The following is a 24,569-nucleotide window of genomic DNA, read 5'->3' as shown; positions in this document are numbered from 1 at the left end:
AATGTGAGAGTTCTAAAAATAGCTACAGCACTCGACCAAGGTTTAAGAATCTGAAGTGCTGTACAAAATCTGAGAAGGACGAAGTGTAGAGCATGCTTTCAGAAATCTTAAAAGAGCAACATTCCGATGCGGAAACTACAGAACCCGAATCACCAAAAAAGAAAATTAACCTTCTACTGGTGGCATCTGACTCAGATGATGAAAATATACATGTGTTGGTCCGCTCTGCTTTGCATTGTTATCGAACAGAACCAGTGTGCAAGTAAAATTATTTTTTTCCTGGTACGGGGGGCACACCAGCTAAGGGGGGCCACGTGACCTCCCCACGTGACTCTGCCCGACCCCCAGCCCAGGGCCCCCACGCTCTTCCCCTTCCCACATTACCGGGGGGAGGAGGAGCTGGGAGCGGTACAGCAGCAGGAGGAGCTGCCGGTGTTCTGCTCCTTTTCCCGCTGCCTCTCCCAGCAGGGAAAGGAGTAGAACCCCAGTCCCACCCCCTGCAGACGCAGCTCCATTGAAGGGCAGGGGGCAGGGCTGGGAGTTCTGCTCCTTTCCCTGCTGGGAGAGGCAGCGGGGAAAGGAGCAGAACACGAGCAGCTCCTCCGGCTGCTGTACCACTCCCAACTCCACCCGCCCCCCAGCCCTGTTCTCTATGGAGGGGCTGGGGGCGGTACGGTGTCTTTCCAGTACGCCGTACTGGCTATAAATAGCTTGCTGGTACAGTGTACCGGACTGTACCGGCTTACGTGCACTGCTGAGCAGAACCCATCATCAGCATGGATGCATGTCCTCTGGAATGGTGGTCGAAGCATGAAGGGACATATCTTTAGCACATCTGGCATGTAAATATCTTGTGGCGCTGGCTACAACAGTGCCATGAGAAAGCCTGTTCTCACTTTCAGGTGACATTGTAAACAAGAAGTGGCCAGCATTATCTCCAGCAAATGTAACCAAACTTGTTTGTCTGAACGACTGGCTGAAGAAGGACTGAGTGGACTTGTAGGCTCTAAAGTTTTACATTGTATTGTTTTTGAATGCAGTTATTTTTTATACATAATTCTACATTTGTACGTTAAACTTTCATGATAAAGTGATTGCACTGCAGTACTTGTATTAGGTGAATTGAAAAATACTATTTCTTTTGTTTTTTACAGTGCAAATATTTGTAATAAAAATAAATATAAAGTGAGCACTGCACACTTTGTATTATGTGTTGTAATTTAAATCAATGTATTCGAAAATGTAAAAAACTCCAAAAATATTTAAATAAATGGTATTCTATTATTTAACAGTGCTATTAATCACGATTATTTTTTTAATCACACAATTAATCACGATTCATTTATTAATCGCTTGATAGCCCTAATAAATAATAATATCATGTTAGTTCAATAACCAGATTTTCTGGAGGGTGGGGAGGGAGAGGCTAACATAGGAAAGGATGGGAAAAGAAGAAGCACAACATACAGGGAAAACTGAAGTTGAGCAGCTGAGGTTCTAAAGAAGATAGATTTCTGTCAATTAGTTTAGACTAACAAATGTTTGACTAGTCAGTAACTATGTACTTTCCTGCACCCCCCTCCATCTGGAATAACTGAATTTGGGGCTCTGTGCTGCATTCCTTACTTGCCTAAGACTCCCAGTGAAGTCACTTAAAGTGTTTCTTGCACAAGGAATGCAGGATCTGTCCCCCTCAGCTGCAAAGGAAATAGTTGCACAACTGCCACATCATGCTGGTAATATTCACTAAGTTTAAATTAAAATTGTTTTCTAACAGCTAAGTCCACATATGGATTCTTTCTCCTACATAAAACACTTTCTAGTCTTGTATTTTTCTTAAAACTCCATTTGGGTCAGAAAATCAAAGTAGATAAAATTGCACAACAATCTGGAGCCATCCAATCCAAATTCCCCACCCTTTGATCCAAAAAGACAATTTTAAAAAAAAATTAGGCACACACTTTTCCTTCAGTATAGGATGTGTCATCCCAAAATGTATCAGAGTTTTCTACCACACTTAACTGTTCAATGACACCCTGGCTTTGACGACTGGATTTGTCAGTGTTCTCTGGAAAGTGAATCTTTTTGCTTAAAGACAAAAGTTTTCTTTGGCAAGAGCAAGAGAGACAAAAATGTAGTTCTCTAAATCATTTAAAGTAGTTTCCTGCTTTGTACTCATAGTTTGCAGAACACTGCGAGATCCTGTAGTGACGTCCAAGTTCTGTATTTTGGAAGCATAAGTTAGACATCTGGTGCCTTTAGCGTACATAGTAATGTACATTATGTGTGTAAAGGATGTCAAACAAATTAAAATGTCTCTAAAGAGATTACACATCTGAAAAAGGCCTGGGTAGAAGTACAATTACCCAAACAAAATAACGCCCTTCATTTAAAAAAACTAGATAGGTTCGTTAGCTAAGAACAATTTATATAACTATCCATCACATATAAAACCAAAGAAAATAAAAGCAAGAAAGTACTTATTAAGAAATCTACAATTCTTACATTGTCCACATAATAAACAAACTACATTATTCTTCTCTAGTACAAAGAAATACATTTTTCAATCAAAGCACAACTTTAACTCTGACACATTATTTTTGTTATATGTATTCTGGTAAGGAAACATGTTACATGTGAAATATTATCAGTTAAAGTATTTATCACCTGACAATAGAATTTGTTATGGCACTTACAACGGCCATTTCTTGAGAATAGGTAAGGTTACGAAACTGCCCATTTGCTGCTTTTGAAGTGTAGTCATCTTTCTTTAAACCATTTGTATGCGTGTTCCCCCTCCCACCTGCCGCCTGTTATCTATAGTCGGTATTTTTCTCATCAAACCCATTCTTTAGCATATGGCAGACATCTAACTTATTCATTCCCTTATTTTTCTACACTGGATTTTTCCTCTGTATGACTCTAGATAGGTCAGTGAATTTTCCATTAGTTTCTTCCTGTTCTGTACTCTTACTGTAATGTAAGTTGGCTCTCTCTGTGATCAATAGATCATGAATCCCTCCACAGAGAATACTTTACACAATGATTTTAAAATTATTAGACTATAAGTATCTACATGGGGAACAAATATTTAATAATGGGTTCTCAGCCCACCAGAGAAAGGTATCACATGATCCAATGGCTAGAGGCTGAAGCTAGACTGATTTAGACTGGAAATAAGGCATACAGTTTTAACAGTGAGGGTAATTTAACCATTGAAACAACTTACCAAGGATTGTGGTGGATTCTCCATCTCTGGCACTTTTTAAATCAAGATTGGATATTTTTCTAAAAGATATGCTCTAGGAATGTGGGGGGGAAATTCTACACTCTGTTACACAGGAGGTCAGACTAGATGATCACAATCACAGAATCATATGATCATAGAAATGTAGGGCTGGAAGGGACCTTGAAAAGTCATCAAGTCCAGCCCCTGGTGCTAATGCAGGACCAAGTAAACCTAGACCATCCCTGACAGGTGTTTGTCCAACCTGTTTTTAAAATCCTCCAGTGACTGGGATTCCACAACCTCCTTTTGAAACCTATTCCAGAGCTTTAACTTATAGTTAAAGTTTTTCCCTAACATTTAACCTAAAACGCCCTTGCTGCAGATTAAGCCCATTAAGTCCTACCTTCAATGGACACGGAGCACAATGGATCAAGGCCCTCTTTTTAACAGCCCTCCTCAGTCCTCTTTTCTCAAAAGTAAACATGCTTAGTTTTTTTAACCTTTCCTCATAGGTCAGGTTTTCTAAACTTATAATTTTCATTACTCTCCTCTGGACTCTCTCCCATTTGTCCACATCTTTCCTAAAGCATGGTGCACAGAATTGGACAGAGTACTCCAACTGAGGCCTCAACAGCACTGAGTAGAGTGGGACAATTACCTCCCGGGTCTTACATACAACACGTCTGTTAATATATCCCAGAATATTAGCCTTTTTTTGCAACTGCATCACATTAATGTTGACTCAATTTGTGATCCACTGTAACTTCCATATTCTTTTCAGCAATACTATCACCTAGACAGTGACATACTCCCCATTTTGTAGTGCTGCATTTGATTTTTTCCTTCCTAAGTCAAGTACTTTGCACTTGTCTTTACTGAATTTCATTTTGTTGAATTCAGACCAATTAGACAAGGTCATTTTGAATTCTAAATCCTGTTCACCGAAGTGCTTGCAACCGCTCCCAGCTTGGTGTCACCCACGAATTTTATAAGCATGCTCTCCATTCCATTATTCAAATCATTAATGAAAATGTTGACTAGTAAGGGATCCAGTACTGACCCTGCAGGGTCCCTCCTGGCCTTGGAATCTATTAAATACCTTTGAATATATGATAAATTCATGCTAATCAGCTGCTAATTAAATATTCTCTCCAATAAGTAAGTACACTTCCATCAGAAGCAGTTTCTTGTGTTTTTTTTTGTATTGGTTTATTAAGGAACTCTTCCATAGCATTACTGACTTTCCTAGTTGTCATATTAACTTTAAATTATTTTTGTTACAGGCTTTTTTCCTCTCCCTTCTATTTTCCAGTTTCTGTAGGTTTGTGACCTAATTTTTCCCTTTCTTTCCCTAGTAAGCAACTTATTACTATCCAGAATGTCAGCTTTGCTTTGTTCTTCATTCCATCAGAAAAAAACACATCTGTGGCCATCTTTGTTCTTATTTTTTCTTGACAATGTAACACATACTTTCATTCTGTGGGAGTTGACTGGGTTGACTTTTCTCCATCAGAATTGCCCCTTTCCGAGGTTAAGCTGGGCTTATTTTAATATCAGAGGGGTAGCCGTGTTAGTCTGTATCCACAAAATGACTATTTTAATGAAGTCTGTGCTACCAAAATCTTAACAAAGGGCTTCCTGAAGTCCAAACTTAAAATGGTAATGAAAATCCAAAGGCTGGCTTGCTTTATCCAAGCCCCTGGCTAGTATCCATAAAGGGTATATCTGAACTGCAAAAACAAAACCACCCACACACACCCTGCAACAGCAAGTTTCAGAGCCTGTGTCAACTGACTTGGGTGCACTACAAGGCTAAAAATAGCAGCGTAGACGTTCCTGTTGGAGCTGGAGTCCAGGCCCTTTTGTGCAGGGGTTAGTTTGAAACCCAGACACAATTCCCAGAGGGCAGCTGTAAGATCCAATATTAGTTAACTTTAATATGTATGGTGTGCTTCTACAACTACTATGAAACGCATTAAATGTCCACTCGTCTAATTGTTGCACTCTAGGTAGTATTTATGCTCTAGAAAAAATTTGTTTAGCTGAAGCTCCAAATTGCCATTGTACAAACAGAAATTTTCATAATGCGCAAGGCCACGAGTTTGTTAAGTACACAGCAAACACAGAGAGAAACTAAATAAAAAATAAACACGCTTACTGGAAGGCTGCAACCTAACACTTTATTTACAGATGGAGGGGTGGCCAGGCCAAACCTCTGAGAGGGGAACTGCCACCCTATGCGCCCGGAGCAGGAATTTGAACCAGCCCTGCGGGACAGGAGCCAGCCACTGCAGTGGGATCCCTGCCAGAGCTCAGCCCGTTCCGGGACAGGACTCCAGACCCCCGCCACTTGGAACGCATGGGTCTCCCGGGCACTGGCCTCCGTGGGCTCGGGTCACAGAACAGCCTCCCCCTGAAAGCCCCACGGCAGCGCCAGCAGCCTAGGTCACATTGCGCTGGCGATGCCCAAACTCTGCCCACGTGGCGGGACCCCGCGCCTTAAGCCCTGGGGCTAAGCGGCCCCCAGCTGCCACCACCAGAGGCAGGATTCCGCCCCACTTCTCTGCGCGGGATCAGCCCCGCCCCAGCGCGCGAGCCAGAGCCAGAGCCAGAGCCAGAGCCAGGCACGTACTTCTCCGAACCAGAGAGCACCGATCCCAGCGTGCAACGCGCGCGGACGGCGCGCCGAAGCACTGCACGCTGGGAGTTGTAGTCCCCGGGAGCCGCATTCCCTCCTCTCTCCCAAGCGCTCTCGGCCTGGAGTCGCCCTTCGCTCGCCCCCTCCCCGGGGCGCGGTGACTAAGTTTGGCCCCTGCTCCGTCCCCCGGTCATGCGGAGGCTGCTATCAACTCTCCGATTCCATCACGCCCGGCTATTGGCGGCGGCTGCCGAGCTCCCCGCCCCGGGACATAGGGCACCGCCGCTTGGCTGGGGGGAGCGGCGGGCAGCGGCGGCCGCTTGGGTGTTGAGCTCGGGCCGCTCCATGGCGCAGTGCGGGGGCGTCGCAGCGCCCTCCCCCTGCCCGGAGGAGGCGCAGGGGTCGGGGGCAGCCGCCGGGGACCCTCCCCCCAGAGCCGGCGAGTCCCTGGAACATGGTGAGAAGGCGGCCGGGCGGCCCGGGCCTCAGAGCCCCCCGGGGGGTGGGTCCCGCGCGCAGCCAGGCTCTGCCCCCCCGGCTCGGTCTCGCCCCAGCTCCGGCCCCTGCTTTGCTGCCAACTCTGCCGAGGGCAGGGCTAGACCCCGCCGCTGCGAGCCCGGCCCGCCGAGTCCAGGCAGCCCGCGGCCAGCCAGCAGCCGCGCCTCTCAGCATCGCCTGTGCCCGCTGGTGCTACGCGGGCGTGTGTGTGTCCCGCCCTCCACGCTGGCCCCTGGTGCCGCCCTGCTCTCCCGACCTAACATCGGCCTCTACCGTGTGCGCAGCCTGAAACCCCCTTTTCCCTCTGCACCGAGGGAAGGGAGGAGTCAAGGCGTCAAGTCCCTTTGTCCGAGCTGTATTGTTGGTAGCACATACAGACACCGCCCTCGTGGTCGGCACTGTAATAGTCTCCACTCTGAGGAGCTCACACTGTAAATAGACAGGAGCCAAAGAAACTTTTAGCCTTCTGTTTGCAGATGGGGAACTGACAAGAGATCTAAGTGAGGTGAGGTCATTCCAGCAGGCGATTGCAGAGCAATGAGTGAGCCCACCTCCCCTGAGTCTCAGTTCAGAGCCATAAACACAACACCATCCTGTAAAGCCAGAGGGCGGATGGACGTTGCACTCTCTCCTTCCTCTCTTTGAGGGTAGGAAGAGACTAAGGTTGCGTAGAGGGTATAAGTACAGCCCTGTTTTTGAAGTTCGTGTATGACTCATTTAACTGAATACAAGAGACAGGGTTGTGTCCCCATAGCAGCTTTTAATATCCAGTTGTGTGTGATAATTTAGGTCCGTCAACACCTACCGACTCAGGCAGCCGGGGTGTCAGACCAGTCTAGGAAAATCTGAGCAGGTATCCCTTCCTACAGTATCTTAGCAAAGAACAGGGTGTGCAGAGGACTTTGCACAGAGTGGCAGCATCAACATGGGGCAATAAACTTTGGTATATTCTTACCCGCAGGCAACTGAGAAGGAAGGAAGATCATCTGTACCAATTATACAGAGTCATAGCCAGGGTCCTGTATACACTGCAAAAGTAGTGTTACCAGCTAGTTGCAGGACAACAATGCAGACCCTATGCCTATTTTATGGCCAAGGCAAAATACTCCTAGCTTTTGCAGTTTAACAGTAATGTTAATAGTGTGTGGACAGTAACCATAGTTAGAGACAATCATATCTAATTGTAAATGCTTAAACTTGCGGAGATATAGGAAGAAGGGGACACACATCAGGCCCCAAATGGGGCTCTGGGTGATTGCTACTTCCCACCACCCAACACAGATGTAATGAATGAGGTTAAGTGGTGTCCGTATAAAGAAATGAAAACTACCGATTATTCATCAAGAAAGGCTTTTAATGACTTACGGCTATAAATGCAACACAGACAGAATAGGAAAAGAAAAATTAAAGACCAGCATTGAATAAGGATTAATATAAATGACAAATTATATTGCAAACAAGTACAAGTAAACTTTTACTACTATTTTTAATACTGCAGCATTAATATAACCTGAGATCAAATTATCCCAACACTACCATTCTTAATACTATAGTGTCAGCACAACTTGAGATCAAAACAGCTCTAGCAACCCAGACTTCTTTACTCCGTTACCTTATTCTGCATGCAACCAGACTGTTTTACTTTAAAACCTTACCCTACCGAGAATATGTTACCTTCTAGTCGACCGCTCTTTGCATTGGCCAGGTGCAGATAGTCGGTGCAGTTCAGGTTTCCTCGGTTAGGGGGTGTGGGTCAGACCGATCAAAGAGAATAACTTCTTAGACCAAGACACACACACACACCATCCTGAGGTTCTACACATTTAATCTCATCTGCCCGCCGTTCTTTGAAGCAGGTCAATCAATCAGATTAGGCCAAATTTAGTGTTACCGCTTTGGCTGTATAATTTATGCTTACTTATTTTCTTGTAGCCAGTTATTATTTTAATTTTATAAGTAATGCTGTCTTGACTGTGGTTTCCCTTAGTTTTCTAGGTAACTTACCTCTAAATGGGCTATTGGCTTGATTGTGGGTAAGGTTATCTTGATGACCTATGCCTAAAGGCCTAGCCCATCAAACCCACATAGGAATCAGTTCTTTGGCTGCAGCGTCTTTTAACCACAAGTTCCAAAGGTGGTTTCAATAAGCCATACCCAGGGGCATGACCTATTATACCATATAGGAGTCAACATAAAATGTTGTCCGGTTGTAGGCGTTTTTTGACCACAAGTTGTAGCTTAATTTTGCAATCTTGCTTTTTAAAGATAATTTTGCAAAGCTCATTCTATAAAGCTTCCGGAAGTTTTAGACCTAACACTGGCAATACTGTTGTTCATCTTAAGCTTGACAACACTCTTGCTCAAATTAATCACAAAACTCTTATGTATAGTTTTAACATACACCGCCATCCTCCTTTTCCCTTGAAAGGGACAAGTTAAATACCATGGGCTAGATCTACAAAAGCATTTAGATCCTCAAAATCCTTGCTCAGCTGCCACCAAACACTGGGCAGCCAAAGTCCTTAGGTGCTGAAATTTCCACTGATAAGTCTCAAAAGGCAGCTAAAAATCTGCCAGTGAGCATGCACACAAGTGCCTCAGTCCTGACACCTGGGCACCTAGCTCATGCCTAAGCCCTGGCAGAATCCTCAAACTAGGTGTTCCCCTGCCTGTCTTGCCTTTGTGCTCAATCTGGTAGGCAGCTTTTGGGAACACCAACCAGATCAGACCCAGCATGAAACACCACTGAAAGCAGGGCCGGCTCCAGGCACCAGCCCACCAAGCTTGTGCTTGGGGCGGCACCTGGAGGGGGGCGGCGCGGTGCTCCGGCTCCGGCCGCCGGGGAGGGCGGAGCCGCAGTGGGCTCGCTGCCCTCCCCCAGCGCTCTGGCCGCCGGGGAGAGCGGGGCCGCGACTGGGCTCGCCGCCCTCTCCGCGGCGCTCCGGCCGCCGGGGAGAGCGGAGCTGCAGCGGGCTCGCTGCCCTCCCCTGGCGCTCCGGCCGCCGGGGAGAGCGGAGCCCCGGCCAGGCTCTCCGCCCTCCCCCCGGCGCTCTAGCCACCGGGGAGAGCGGAGCTGCGGCGGGCTCGCTGCCCTCCCCCCGGCGCTCGCCGCCGGGGAGAGCGGAGCCCCGGCCGGGCTCTTTGCCCTCCTCCCGGGGCTCCGGCCGGTCGGGGAGAGCGGAGCCCCGGCCGGGCTCTTCGCCCTCCTCCCGGGACTCCGGCCGGTCGGGGAGAGCGGCCTGCGGCCGGGCTCGGCGCCCTCCCCTGCTGTGCTGGGGGGGGAGGGGGGGCGGCGGGAGGCTTTTTTGCCTGGGGCGGCAAAAAAGCCAGAGCCGGCCCTGACTGGAGGAAGTGGTGCAACCCGTCCCTCCAATCCCATGACCTTTATCCAAGTGTGGAGAGCACTCACCCAGGATGTGAGAGACCACAATTCAATTCCCGCTTCTGCCTGAAGTTGAGCAGTCACTTGAGCTTTGTTCTCTCCCCTCCTCCCAGGACTGTGCCCAACCCACTGGACTATGGGGTATTTTGGGGCAGGTCTCGCCTTGGAAGGAAGGGGAAGAGGAATGCAGTCAGATATATTTAAATAGATAAGAGCTATCCCCCTCTCCTTATATTCCTTTTGTTAACCACAAAGTGCATTTTAGATGATCGGAGGAATCAGAACTCTTAACTCTTGGCCATTTTAAATTCAGATATGCTTCTTTCCCCTACTGAAAGATGCTCTCATTTTTATACTAGAAAATTTGGATGAGACATGCTGGTTATGAATAGGTTATGAAAAAGGTGATTTGTGCTTAAGAAGGTAGTTCCATTTGCGTCCCTAACTTTGGCCTATCGTAATCAGACTTTAGTTGAGAGGTAAAATGAGAATGAGAGAATTGCAGCCTGCTTAAAGGAATGCCAGTGGTGCTGGAACATTTTTAATAGTGGGGGTGCTGAAAGCCAGCCCTCTTACCCAGGGCCGCCCAGAGGATTCAGGGGACCAGGGGCAAAGCGGGGGAGCTGTGGCGCGGTCCACGTCTTCGGCAGCACTGAAGGACCCGCTGCTGAAATGCCGCCGAAGACCTGGAGCGACTGAAGGGCCCCCTGCCACCGAAATGCTGAAGACCCAGACTGTGGTGGGGCCCCTGTGGGGCCCAGGGCAAATTGCCCCACTTGCCCCCCCCCGGTGGCCCTGCTCTTACCCCCTGTCTGACCCCCCCGACCGGGGACTGGGAGCAGGGCTGTGTCTCGGAGGGGGAGGGGGAGACTCAGACAGGAGTAAGGGGCCAAGGCTGTGGCCACAGCTGGGGTTGAGTGCTGGGCCGGCAGCCGGGACCCTCAGGCAAGGGGCTGGCAGCTCCATGCAGGGCCAGAAGTGGAGGTGCAGGGCCAGCAGCTGTGTGGGGGGCCAGAAGCGGAGGCGCGGGGCCAGTGGCCAGGACCTTCAGGCACGGGACTGGTGGCTACGTGGGGGGCCAGAAGTGGAGGTGCTGGGCCAGGCTGTGTGCGGGGCCAGAAGCAGAGGCATGGGGCCAGCGGCCGGGACCCCCGGGCATGGGACCAGGACCCAGCTGCAACACCCCCCCTGCACCCCTAGTTCCTGCGTCTACAAGGAATGCTATCACACACAAATAGTTATATATACACACACCCACATAAAGTTCTCAAAGTAGTAATAGCCATCAGTTTCACCATCTCCTTAACTATGAATGGTCCGTCAGTGGACTACCATTTTACTGATACTTCCCCAGTAGAAGTTTCACTCTGGTAACTGAAAGAGAGTCAAGAAATACAGCATCCATTTGAGTGAATAAAAATGAGGGAGTATTGCAGTTTCATATTAAAATTATAAAGTTCTGGCTAAGGTAACTAAAGTGAATTTTTAAAAAACCCTGAACTTCTAACAGCCTTTGATAGTCAAGGCATTCATTCATACTGCATTCTCTAGTACATAAATATCAGACTAGCAAGAAGTTAGTTTAAACTATTGTTAAATTTAAGAGTTTTTAAAACAAAGTAGACAGCTTTTCCTCTTTCATTAGATTTAGTGCTTAGAATATATTTTCTTTGAGTAATGACCAACTCATTTCAGTGAATGAAAAAGGAGGGAGTTGTTTACTTGGAACTCATCCTATAGGATTTAGGCACACTCTTAGTGCTTGCCAACTTAGGCCAGTTGCACATCCATCACTCAGTGACTGAAAGAGGGACATTGTCAAGACTAGTTGTTCCTCTGCTCTGCCCATCTGTTATTGTAAGCAGGCAGAATTTTTCAGAGTGGCATTTGTCTTTCAATACACTGCTTTCTTAGCAGACTGAGAAAAGGGAGGAAGTAACATACTGTACAAATGCCAACATGCATACTGGCACAGTCCTCCAACTGACTCAATGTGGACAGATCCCTGTGTTTACATGGAGCCCCACAAATCAGTGGGGCTTGTCATAGGCATTGATTGTAGGCTTGGGATCTAAGAAACCCAACTCAAGTTATCTTCTGAATGCCTAACTGGAAATGTGGACTTCTATATAGGATTCACATTTTAAAGGATTTGAGTGAGTGGAAGCATTCTTAGAGTCAGACTAAACTTAAAGCCTGTATACTTTGACAGTGGCTTTCATCCATAACGTCGTTGTCATTATTTATACATGAGTACGATTCTCTGATCATCTAGCATCTCACATACAGGGTTTACAAATGAAAAGCTGAGGAAAACAAGGCAATAAAAATAAAAGCATTATAAAAAGCCACCAAGAACACACATTACTTTTTCTAGTTAGTTACAATTTTTGCTTATACATCTGTAAATGAGAAATCTGGTGCAGGAACCTTATGCAACATGCTTTAATATAAAGTAAGACTAAAACATCTACTATCACAATGGAGTCTAGTCCAAACATGTTCTTAGTTTGTGAAGGATAAGGAGAAAAAAAAGTGACATGCATACACCCACCCAGTTCCTAGAGCCAATAAAAATACACCAGCCTCACAGATGGTTCTTAAAGGAATTCCTTTAGCTTACACTATTTCAAATTATTGGTCTCAATTGTCTAAGAATTGCCCATATCCTGTTATTTTTGTTAGCCCATCTCCCTCTCCCACACTTTGACCTCTTGTTTGTTTCCTTCATTGGTTTATTTAGATCAGGGGTAGGCAACCTATGGCACGCATGCCAAAGGTGGCACGTGAGCTGATTTTCAGTGGCAGTCACACTGTCGGATCCTGGCCACCGGTCCGGGGGGCTCTGCATTTTAATTTAATTTTAAATGAAGCTTCTTAAACATTTTAAAAACCTTATTTACTTTACATACAACAATAGTTTAGTTATATATTATAGACTTATAGAAAGAGACCTTCTAAAAACGTTAACATGTATTACTGGCATGCGAAACCTTAAATCAGAGTGAATAAATGAAGACTCAGCACACCACTTCTGAAAGGTTGCCGACCCCTGATTTAGATTGTAATCTCCTTGAGGCAGGGATTATCCTTTTGAATAGGTTTACACATAGTGCAATTGGACCCCAGCTTGATTGGCCTCTGAACCCTATCACAGTCTAAGTTAAATAATAATAAATATAATACTGTTCAAACAATGCTCACAGAAAAACTTTTGTATCTCTGCTTCTTAGTGTCCATTAAGCGAGCAGACAACCCACCAAAATACCTTATTTCTTTTGAGAGAGAGGAGGTGGGTGAGGTAATCTTTTATTGGACAACTGTCTGTTGGTGAGAGGGACAAGCTTTTATGCTTACCCAGGACTCTTCTTCAGGCCTCTTTCTTTTTAGTCATTTAGGGCATGGCTACATTTGCGAGTTAGAGTGCATTAAAGCAGCCCAGTGCGCTCTAACTCATGACACGTCCACACTGGCAAGGCATGTAGAGTGCTCACTGACTCTGCGGCTAGAGCGCTCCTGGTACTCCACCTCGGCGAGTGGAATAACGTTTGATGCGCCCCCGCTGGAGTGCCACAGCGCCAGTATGGACGCCCTGGTCTGTTAATGTGCTCTGATTGACCTCCAGAAGTGTCCCACAATGCCTGTTCTAGCCACTCTGGTCATCAGTTTGAACTCTACTGCCCTGCCCTCAGGTGACCAACCGTAAGACCCACCCTTTAAATTCTCTGGGAATTTTGAAAATCCCCTTCCTGTTTGCTCAGCCAGGCATGGAGTGCTCTCAGCGAATCTTTCCAGGTGACGATGCCTCCACACGCCAGGTGATCCCCAGTATAGAGCAATGACGAGGTGCTGGACCTCATCGGTGTTTGGGGGGAGGAAGCTGTCCAGTCCCAGCTGCACTCCAGCCATAGGAATTACGATACCTTTGGGCAGATATCAAGGGACACGAAGAAAGGGGCCATGACTAGGACGCTCTGCAGTGCAGGGTTAAAGTGAAGGAGCTGCAGAATGCCTACCGCAAAGCCCGCGAGGCAAACAGCTGCTCCTGTGCTGCCCCCGCGACCTGCCGTTTTTACAAAGAGCTGGACGCGATACTTGGGGGCTACCCCATCTCCACTCCGAGTACCACCATGGACACTTCAGAGCCCAGTCCAACAAGGCAGGAGGAGGAGCAAAGTGGGAGTGAGGGTGCTGAAGAGGAGGAAGACACCCCGGTATCCCTAGATGCATGCAGCCAGGAGCTGTTCTCAAGCCAGGAGGAAGTTAGCCAGTCATGGCGGCCAGTGGTTGGGGAAGGACAAACACCAGAGGAGGTTCCTGGTAAGCGGCTTTTATTTTGGGAAGGAAGTTATTCGGTACGGGCTCTTGGGGCGAGGAGGGTTAGGGCTGCATGCATGCCTGGATGCAGAATAGGGCGTTGATGTGCTCTCTCACATCGCGGTAATCGGCCTCAGTGACCTCTTCAAAGGTCTCATCCAGAACTTGGGCAATGCGCTTGCGCAGGTTTTGTGGGAGAGCCACTGTGGACCTTGTCCCAGTCAGGCTAACATGTCCGCGCCACTGTGCCGTGAGAGGCGGTGGGATCATTGCTGCACACAGGCAAACTGCATATGGGCCAGGGCGGAAGCCACATTGTAGTAGAAGACCCTCCCTTGCTTCCCACGTCACCCTCAGCAGCGAGATAACTTCCAGGACGAACTCCTGTGGAAAATGTGGGGACAGTGTTCAGTATGCAGCTGTTGGCTCTCCCCAAGGCACAGAAGCCCAGAGGACTGTACAGCCATGAAAGAATCAGTCCCCCTTTACCCTGTGCTTACTCACCATTTTGGGGCTCCCGGGGGTTATGTGCGCTCGCTTTGGGACGGGCAAATTATGCTATTGTGTAGACTGTGCTTGCCCTCCTTAAGTACAGGGGAATCATTGCTCTGTCTGGTGTGAACAATGCTGCCTCTGTTAAGTGTTGCATTTTGCCTTTACAGATGCAACCTTGAGATCTCAGCTGTCCGTGTTATCACTGGCCGAGAGACTGCAAAGAATCAGGAAGAGGCCATGCAGAAGCAAAGAGGACAATGAAAATGAATGAAAATCAGGAGTGGCGGGAGAGAGAAAGGAGGGTCTGCCAGCAAAATGCGGATCGCTGGCACCAAAGCATGGAGCGGCTGATAAGCATCATGGAGCACCAAGAGGACTCGATCCAGGCGCTCATAGCCATGCAGGCGGAGCACTACCGCGCCTGCCCCCCCTGCAGCCCTTGTCCCAAAACTCTTTCCCTTGTGGCCCCATGTCACCTCCAACCCACTTTCCCCAACATCCAGGTTCTTATCGCCACTAGCTGCCTCCAACACCTGTAGCTTCACCACCCAGCCCTGAAAACTACGACCCTTAGCCACTGCACTCAACCCCCATCACCATGCAGTATAGCCATCCTGAAGTGCATCACTCATTGCACAGCACTCCAAACAGGAAGGCTGAGTATGATAACAGGACATACGCAAATCTGTGATTGTACCGTTCCCCACCCCAGCCCCTTGCCCTTTCTGTTTTCCAAACAGTTGTGTTTCTTTTCAATACATGCATTTTTTTGCTTTGAAAACATTCTTTATTATTGCATAAAGTAAAAGATACCTTAGCCCAGGAAAGCAACAGGCACTGCAAGTCAGTGTATCATACGTAGCAAACACAGATTACTACTCACATTGGAACCACTGCACTTCACTCCCGTGCAGGGCACCAGACATTACTGGTGGCTTTCAGACTCAAATTGTTCCCTCAAGGCATCCCTAATCCTTGCAGCCCCACGCTGGGCCCCTCTAATAGCCCTGCTGTCTGGCTGTTCAAATTCAGCCTCCAGGTGTTGAACCTCCGAGTTCCATGCCTGAGTGAATCTTTCACCCTTCCCTTCACAAATGTTATGGAGGGTACAGCACGCGGATATAATCGCGAGGATGCTGTTATCGGCCAGGTCCAGCTTCCCATACAGAGAGCGCCAGCGGCCCTTTAAACGGCCAAAAGCACACTCCACAGTCATTCTGCACCAGCTCTGCCTGTTGTTGAACCGTTCCTTACTGCAGTCAAGGCTCCCTGTGTAGGGTTTCATGAGCCACGGCATTAAAGCGTAAGCGGGGTCTCCAAGAATCACAATGGACCTTTAGACTTCCCCTACGGTGATCTTCTGATCTGGGGAAAAAGTCCTGGCCTGCATCTTCCTGAACAGGCCAGTGTTCCGAAAGATGCGTGCGTCATGCACCTTTCCGGGCCAGCCTGCATTAATGTTAATGAAATGCCCACAGTAATCCGCAAGCGCTTGGAGAACCATAGAGAAATACCTCTTCCGATTAATATACTCGGAGGCTAGGTGGGCTGGTGTCAGAATTGGAATATGCGTCCCATTTATCGCCTCTCCACAGTTAGAGAAACCTATTTGTGCAAAGCCAGCCACAATGTCATGCATGTTACCCAGAGTCACGGTTCTTCTGAGAAGGATGCAATTAATGGCCCTGCAAACTTGCATCAACACGGTTCCAACAGTCGAGTTCCCCACTCCAAACTGGTTAGCGACCGATTGGTAGCTGTCTGGAGTTGCTAGCTTCCAGATTGCAATAGCCACCTGCTTCTCCACCATCAGGGCAGCTCTCAATCTCGTGTCCCCAGGGTGGGGGCGAGCTCTTCACACAGTCCCATGAAAGTGGCTTTTCTCATGTGAAAGTTCTGCAGCCACTGCTCATCATCCCAGACTTGCATGACGATGTGATCCCACCACTCAATGCTTGTTTCCCGAGCCCAAAAGCGCCGTTCCACGGTGGTGAGGATGTCCATGAATGCCACAAGCAATCTCGTGTCGTATGCGTTACTTGAGTCAATATTATCGTCGGAATCCTCGCTGTCACTTTGGATTTTCAGGAATAACTCGACTGCCAAACGTGATGTGATGGTGAGACTCATCAGCATATTCCTCAGCAGTTCGGGCTCCATTCCCGCAGACCGAAAGGGAAGAGAGCGCATAGTACAAAAAAACGTTGAAAGATGGCGCCATTTGTGGACGGAAGCAGAGGGATTGCTGGGATGCGAAGTGATGCATCATGGGATGTTGGGACAGGACCCAGAATGCCCCGTCCCCCCCCCTTCCCACAAGCCACAGCACCAGAATGGGAAGAGATGCTCTGTGGGATAGCTTCCCACAATGCACCGCTCCCAATGCCGCAAATGTAGACACACAAGTGTGTTTGCAGCTGTCAGTGTGGACAGACTGCAGTGCTTTTCCTACTGCGCTCTACGAAGGCTGGTTTAAGCGCTCTACATTTGCAAGTGTAGCTATGCCCTTAATATCCAGTTCAGTAACTGGAACAGTTCCAGGGCAGCCTCAGTACTCAGATCACAATTTACCTTGTGATTTTCCCCTCCCCCCCTTTATGCTGAAGCCAATTAGTACTTAATCAGGTGTCTTATCTTCCCGAGCATTAGGGATGAGGTATCCAAGAAATAGTCTACAGGGTCCTAATAACCCAGATCAGGTTTGTTACACTACATTTGTCAAATCAGTGGTTGCTTTGCATGCCGCAAGAACATAATGTGGATGTTTACTGCCAAGTTTTCCCCTGGGGTTAGATTTGGAATATCTGCATTAGTTACCAGTGGAGCTTTGAAAATGTGCTTGTCTGTGGTAATGAGGTGTCCTGTGATAAACTGCAATTCTGACATAAGTTTATTTTCCAGTACACTAACACCATTGTAATGTGGAGTTTTCCCAGGAGAATACTGCTGGATGCTTGCTTTTGTGCACAGTTGTTGTTGAGAGATGCAAAAGGAGGTTTCAGCTTTACATTTTGTAGAAGATATAATTGGATATGCATAATATCAGAATAAAATGAGAGAGTCTGAAGCAAACATAGGAAAAGATGACTTGTGGATAAATTTATGTTGCATAATTAGTAAGTTTAGAAAAAACATTTTGTACGAATCATTGGTTAGGCTGACCCTTTCATTATCATGTTGGCTTGATATCCTGCCACCTGGATTTCACAAAGAAGTTTAGAAACTGAACTTAGCTCTCTTAAATGAAAAACAAAGTATATTGAGTGGAGACAAGTGAATTGTGATTTATGCTGGCTCCCTATCTACAGCTTTCAAAACTCTTAGTAGATGCAAACACTGTAGTGATTGACAATTTTTAGGAAATTTTAAATTGTCCTGTTGCTTATTAATTATATTTCAATGACCTGTTAACTTCAAAGAGACTTGCCATAGCTCACGTATTTCAAGTGACACTTATGCATTTTCAAAGTCTGTCACAAAAGTTTCTGCACAAATAGTAAAATGTCAGACATTTTAGAAAGATACCCTTTCCCCACAGAATATTTAACAGAGGAAGGTGCAATACAAGACACCATGGGTTCTAATTCTAGCACTTCTACTGATTATTCTTAATACTTCTGTGCACTTCCCAATTTTTATTAACCCAGGCCTCTGACCTCTACCTTAGGTGAGGCAATCATTTACCCATTTTACAGATAAAAGAGGTTGGATAAGGCACTGTAGGCAATGCTAATTCAACAGTCCCAAGTTTCACACATCTCGCTATGCTGCCTTTCAGATATAATGAGCCAAATTAAGTGTTTGTCTGCCCATGCTAATGCAGTGTGGATCTTTATCCCTCTTTAGCAACTAGACCAGAGAAGTTTATGAGCCTGTTATTGCCTCCATGCTTATGTACATTGATCTTTAGCCCAAATGATAGAAGCTCAGGTTTTTAGAATCAGTGATCCCAGGTTTAGTCACTGCAGGTTACTCAAACAGGGGAGTCACTATGCTGTCTTTAACCAATAGACCGTACTCTACTCAGAGAGCCAGGAATAGAATCCTCATGCCCAACCTACAATTGCTAGTTCACAGTTATGTAACCCGGTTATTAAAAACGTGTTTTCTCTCTCTCTGGGATGCTCCCCACAGAGGATAACAGCACATCTCATGTAGTTATTCCTATAGTGAAAGTGGTAGACGTCTGTGGTGTCTGTCTGAGGGCTATGGGTTCAGTTCTGGTTTATGACCCATGTAGGAAAAAATATAAGTAAGTTAGTGTGCAGATCCTAGAATAAATTAATATTTCATATTGCAAGTCACATTGAGGTGAAGTTGGATATTTGTTTTATTGTATTTTTAGTCTTTGTACATTGGTTAATGGGTGTTTTCCCTTTAAGAACAAGGTAGGGGCACATATTATGGCATTTTTTGAAGAAAAAGGAGCAATATGTGGGAGATGTTGGGTGTGGGTGCAGAGAGTGGAAGACCCTGCCTGCAATATTGCTAACCATTTGTATTAGAAAATAACGAGTCTAACCCCTCAAATCTTGAGATTGGCTAAAAATCAGGACATTTAAAAAAAAGTAATATATTTTGAGAATTCTTTTTATTTGCCTTCTGGTTTGAGCCTTTAGGATAACCCTGGAAATTTAGTGCAGGTCTTTCTCAGCAACCTCTATAACAATGAAGACTAGAAACTTGCTTGTTTAAAAATGAAAGCTGAGATCCTCATGTAATCACTTGACTCCAGAAGCTGGAGCTTTAAGAAAAACACTTATAAGATTCTTGATAAAATCAAAAGAGCTGGCAACACCATGCCTATGTAAGTTCCAAAAAAGTAAGAATTTGATTTTAAAAAAGCTTACCTTTCTAGAAGACAAACAACTCTTGCTGAAGACAGGGCCGGCGCAACTCATTAGGCGACGTAGGCGGTCACCTAGGGCGCTACAATTTGGGGGGCGGCGACCACGGCGGTATTTCGGCAGCGGGACCTTCCGCTGCCTCTGTGGGGGGCGGCATTTTGGGGCGGGACCTTCCCGCCTAGGGTGGCAGAAAAGCTGGCGGCGCTCCTGGCTGAAGATGTAACATTAACCCTTATCAGGGGATTAGATGCCTCATGACATTGTTAATGATCTTCAGAGTCTTTTTGTCCCTGTAGGTCACAAGTATGAATCCAACCAACTCAGCAGGTATTAAAGATTGTTATTGTCTAATAATGGATGTTTGGTGGCCTCTATATGAGTTGGGTTTAGTGAGTGTCAGTTCCAGCTCCTGCATCATAATGTCATCACTACCATGCTTTGCACTAACTGGCAGACTCAGCATGGGCCCTGGAGACTGACTTAGCCCTCTTATCTCTAGAAATCACCCCAGAGCTGAGCTATGCCAGTAGGGCAACCTTCCTTGTTGCTGCCCTATAGATGAGCAGGGCAGCATACAGCAGAGGTTTATGAGCACTAAACCCACACTTTTTTTTATAGCTGGAGTCTTCATGACTCAGCCCTCCAAGGTATCAGAGTCCCTCCATACAAACATGGCAGTCTTCCCTTCTCTGCCCTGACTGTGCCACTCCTCCTGTGGCTGGTAGGGAAACACAGGCCCACCCTCTACTCCAGGTTCCAGTCCAGCATCTGTAGCAACAATGGCCTGATTCCTTCCTCACTATGGTACTCTTGCTCTGGACTCCTTTCTACTTCTCAACTCTATGTTCTGGCTTCCCCCACACTCCTCCCATGGAACAACTTGGCTCTGTAACCCCCAAACACGCCTCCCCTCTCCTATGAGTAACTACAGACTATTTCCTGACAGCCCCTTTCTGTTGGGATGGCCCAGCTCCTCCCCCAGCTGGACTTGTTCGGCAATTAGGTCTTAGCATGCCCTGGCTTTCCTCCTTTAATTGGCCTAATTTACCCCTTCAGGCCTTGTGTGAGTTGGACACTCCATCAGAGGAGGACATTGTCACCTCAGAATTCCACCTAATGATGGCTCCACGGACGTTACTGCAGCCTTGCAAAGAGGGACCAGGATCAATGGAGAGATACTTAACCTGTTAACCATGACCAACTCACATGTTTCTAAACATCATTAATTTTGTCTACACTAGGTACTAAGTAATGTTTAAAAACATGTTAATTTTGACATAGATGTTAAATAACATATTTTTGAGCATCACTTATTTTCCCAGTCTACATAACCCTATAGTGACCCTTTCTGCATCTGCCTGCCTTTCCTTAGGACTGGACAAGATGATATGGAAACAGCATATGTGGCTAAATGGACCAATACACTCCTTTACTCCAATGTAGCGTAAGTTCAGGATTGAGGTCCAACTTTGATTAAGCACATCTACTAATATGTTGAAGCAGGAAAAAAATGGCAACAAATGGGAGAGAGCAATTGGTCTTACTAATAGAGTAATAATATACTATATATATTGTCTCAAATTAGAAATCTAAGACTAAATGTGTTATTTTAAATATATTCCAGATGGGCTGGAAAATGTGCAGGAAAAAAAAATCATTCCAAAGAAAAAGAAAAAGAAAAGAACAAAAATAAGAAAAGGGTCACAAACTCCTCCTGACTCTATGGATTATTTGATGGCAGAAATACCATTTGCCAGTACAGATACTGGAGATGAATTTGGCAGTAAGTATATTAAAAAAAACTGGTTTAAACATATGTAGATCAAACATTTAGGTTATTATCTGCTAGTTGGCCCATGCAGGCAGACCTCACCACCCAAACAAAACCATGTGAACTAGCTTGCAGAGTCAGGGCCATATAGTCACTGTTATTAGACTCAATTCTGCAAACACTTAAGCGTGTTAGAAACTTACCATGCCATTGTCTAAAATAAGACTTTTCTACTTAAAACTTCTCTAATCCTATATAGGTATATTATTTTTGAAAACTTAGTAAGAATGGGATATAGTACCTTTTACCTTTATGTTGCTGGCTCAAGACCAACTCACGTTGGTGTAGTATTTCTTATTGTGTATATTTTTTTATTAATCTGTATTTACAAAATAAATGTTTTGCCTTCTCCCTCTCTTCCCCTAGTTACTAGTACATTTGAAATATATTTTAAAAAGAGGAGAAAAAGAACTACTAGAAGGAAGACTGAAGAAGACGATCAAACAAAGAAGAAAAAGCAAGATCAGCCAAACTATTTCATTTCTCTTCCAATTACAAACCCAAAGGTGGTATTCTTTTCTAGTCTCTTTTTCTACGGGCAAAATTACTTCAACAGGAGTAAATAAGGCAAGCAATATTTAGCCTAAAGGAGCAGGTCTCAAACTATTGGGCGGGCCTTCTATGGGAGGTGTAGGAATGTGTCAAGGGAGGCGTGAGCTGTATTCTTTTTAAGAGCTCTGGCTGTCAGCACCGGTGGTTAGGGCTTATGCAGAAGGGCAGTGCACACCCGGGAAGCAGAGATAAAGGGGACAGCCGAAGCCCTGCCACCTGGGCTTGAACTCTCTTCCCCCCCACCCATCCCTCACCTCTCCTACCCCGTCCCCCCATTCACTCATCGGGAGGCAGCCCAGGCTCAGGCTCTCCTCTCCTCGCTCCTCTCCACCCCCACAATCCCTCATCTGGAGGCAGCGGAGCTCTGGCTGTCAGCCCTAGGGTGCAGCAGCAGCACAGAAATAAGGGTGGCAGTGGGGCGCTAAGTCTTCTGTCAAAAGTGTTATTGACAAATATCACTTTTCACATTGCCACTCTTACTTCTTTGCTGCTGCTGGCATGGCAGTGCCTTCAGAGCTGGGTGGTGGTATATGGACTTTGGGGTGGGAGGGCAGGGCATAAACAACTACTGACACAAAGAAGGGGGGGCCCGATCAAATAAGTTTGAGAACCAGTGGCCTAAAGTATGACAAATTATTTTATATTATTCTTTAAGGAACAGTGTCATATTAAGAATCACACTGAAACTGTTTTTACTAACCATTATTACAAATAACAATGGATTACTCTTATTTGAAAGATATTAGAGAACATTTTTTCTCTTGTTATCCAGTTTGTTAGATTTGTGGATTTGACAGCATTTCGTGTGTAATCAGTTTTACTGTTTCCATCTGTATACTCAGGTTGTTTGTGAAAGTCATTCACACAGCAACAGGGGAGAGGAACACTTTAAAAAATAGGAAAGTGTAAATAGTAAATCCACAAAATTGTAGGAGGACTGAGGACAGGTGTATAGTACATGAAACTACCTTAACTCATTTTATGAAGTTGAGTAGATTTCACTTAGACTGTTTTCCTTTAATAACATGGAATTTGTCCAATTTGCTGTATAATTCATGGTGAACAAATCACCTCCATCCAAAAACTGTAAACCTGTTATGTAAAGGACATATTTCAGGATGATTATTGTCTAAAAGAGGCAGTTATAGGCCATTTATATGTGATTTTTGCATATACCTATCATCATCTCACTAATATTTCAGTTCTAGTAGCAGTGTTCATTTTTGGTTCTGATTCTGCAACTGACTGCACAGATAGACCTCTGACCCATGCACTAAAGTCACAGATAGACCTCTGACCTCACTAAAGTCAGCGGGACTCCATCCTCATGGAGCCAGGTACAGGATCAGGGCCAATGTGTCAAATATCATGAGGGGACCACAGCTACTTAAATAATTATTTTATCCTGAAATTTGCTATTAAAAATACTTACTTACTGTTTACTCTAGATTAGGTGGAATATTAAAGTCTGATTTGCCCTGAGTAGAATAGCAGCTCGCCCAATAGGGGTGGGTGTGTGATTTGATTTTTAATGTGGATGGGTTTTAGTTAAAAATAGACTGATACACTATGTCAGACAAACTCCAGCTACAGTCTAGTGCCCCCAATCCTGCAAACACTCATATATGCTTAAATTTATGTTCATCAGTATTCCCACTGATTTGGACTACTCATGTGAGTAAAGTTACATGCATGCATATGTGTTTGCAGGACTGGGACTTAAGAAATACTGGTTAGTTCTCTTCCTCCCCCAAAAGGGGTCCTTCAGTGATTTCTTCCAGTGTGTTGTGATAACTGACCTTCTGGAGAAGAACTGGACAATTCTGTTACTGCTAAGAACTCTGGGACAAGCAATGATGGTTAAAGCTGAAAATCTAAATCCATCCTAGTTCACATATATAGGCTTGAGAGTCAATTAGGCAGTTATTAATATCACGTCTCTAAGAAGCATGTTGATACATATTCTTAACAAAATTGAGAGATTGTTGGAGTTTCATGCAGTGCAAGTGGTTTCAAGACATACATTAGGATCTTTAAGAACATGTATCTCATGGTTGTTTATAATGTTGTTGTAACTGTGTTGGTCCCAGGATATTAGAGACACAAGGTGGGTGAGATAGGGATAAAAGATATTACCTCATCCACCTTGTCTCTCTTTCTCATGGTTAGCATGCATTGTCTTAGTTAAGGTAGTAATAGCTGAGCATGATTCCTTCTCACTAGCTGACATATACACTGAGTTTTGCTAGATATGGATGTTGTGAATACCTGTTGTGGCTTCAGCATGGAAAATAAGAGACAGTGTTAGGTGTAAAAGTGGTGCTGTCAAAACCTGTACTTGAATACAGGGTCTGAATTAGATTTTTAAAAATATTTGTTAGGAGACCCCATCAGATGTGTTTTGAGGGTCAACCAGAGAGTGGAACTGTATCTGTGCTATATACTCACACACAGACCCCAGTATTGAGGAATTCTGCATAATGTCTGAAAATGAATTTAATAAAACCAAACTAGGTATGAAAATTATGGTGAAATGTTCCACTCTTAGGTGTCAGTGTGGAGGAAGATTGCAATGACTAATTATATCAGACTCCAAGACAGCCTTCACTAGATAATGAAGAAATGAGATCTTTTACCCCATCTGAATTTGGAATCTCTCACTGCCTCATTTTTGCTCTCATTATATAACAATTGCAAGGATAGTGTAGTGGTTGAATACATTGATACATCATAATTGAAAAAAAGTGCTCCTGTCATTGCTGATAGGATTTGAATAATTT

The 24,569-nt window shown here is 45.5% G+C and overlaps 1 protein-coding gene across 4 annotated transcripts in view; it reads left to right on the top strand.

Annotated features, from left to right (window-relative positions):
* Window positions 1-5,981: 5,981 nt before the first annotated feature.
* AKAP7 (A-kinase anchoring protein 7) overlaps window positions 5,982-24,569 on the top strand; it is a 134,511-nt gene continuing 115,923 nt past the window's right edge. For 3 of the 4 annotated variants that reach the window (XM_024208258.2, XM_024208259.2, XM_029911046.1), the window contains exons 1-3: window positions 5,982-6,324; window positions 21,031-21,189; window positions 21,604-21,743. In XM_024208258.2, the coding sequence (XP_024064026.1) occupies window positions 6,060-6,324; window positions 21,031-21,189; window positions 21,604-21,743 (564 nt within the window). In that variant the 5' untranslated portion in view covers window positions 5,982-6,059. Of the gene's footprint in view, window positions 6,325-19,618; window positions 20,648-20,778; window positions 21,190-21,603; window positions 21,744-24,569 lie in introns of those variants that run through there. The other variant, XM_024208260.2, reaches the window with a different exon arrangement.

Source organism: Terrapene carolina, unplaced genomic scaffold (assembly GCF_002925995.2).
Source record: "Terrapene carolina triunguis isolate 2854851 unplaced genomic scaffold, T_m_triunguis-2.0 Scaffold85, whole genome shotgun sequence".
Lineage (NCBI taxonomy): Eukaryota > Metazoa > Chordata > Testudines > Emydidae > Terrapene > Terrapene triunguis.
Note: the sequence above shows the minus strand (reverse complement) of the source record. Positions and strands in the feature narration are given on the sequence as shown.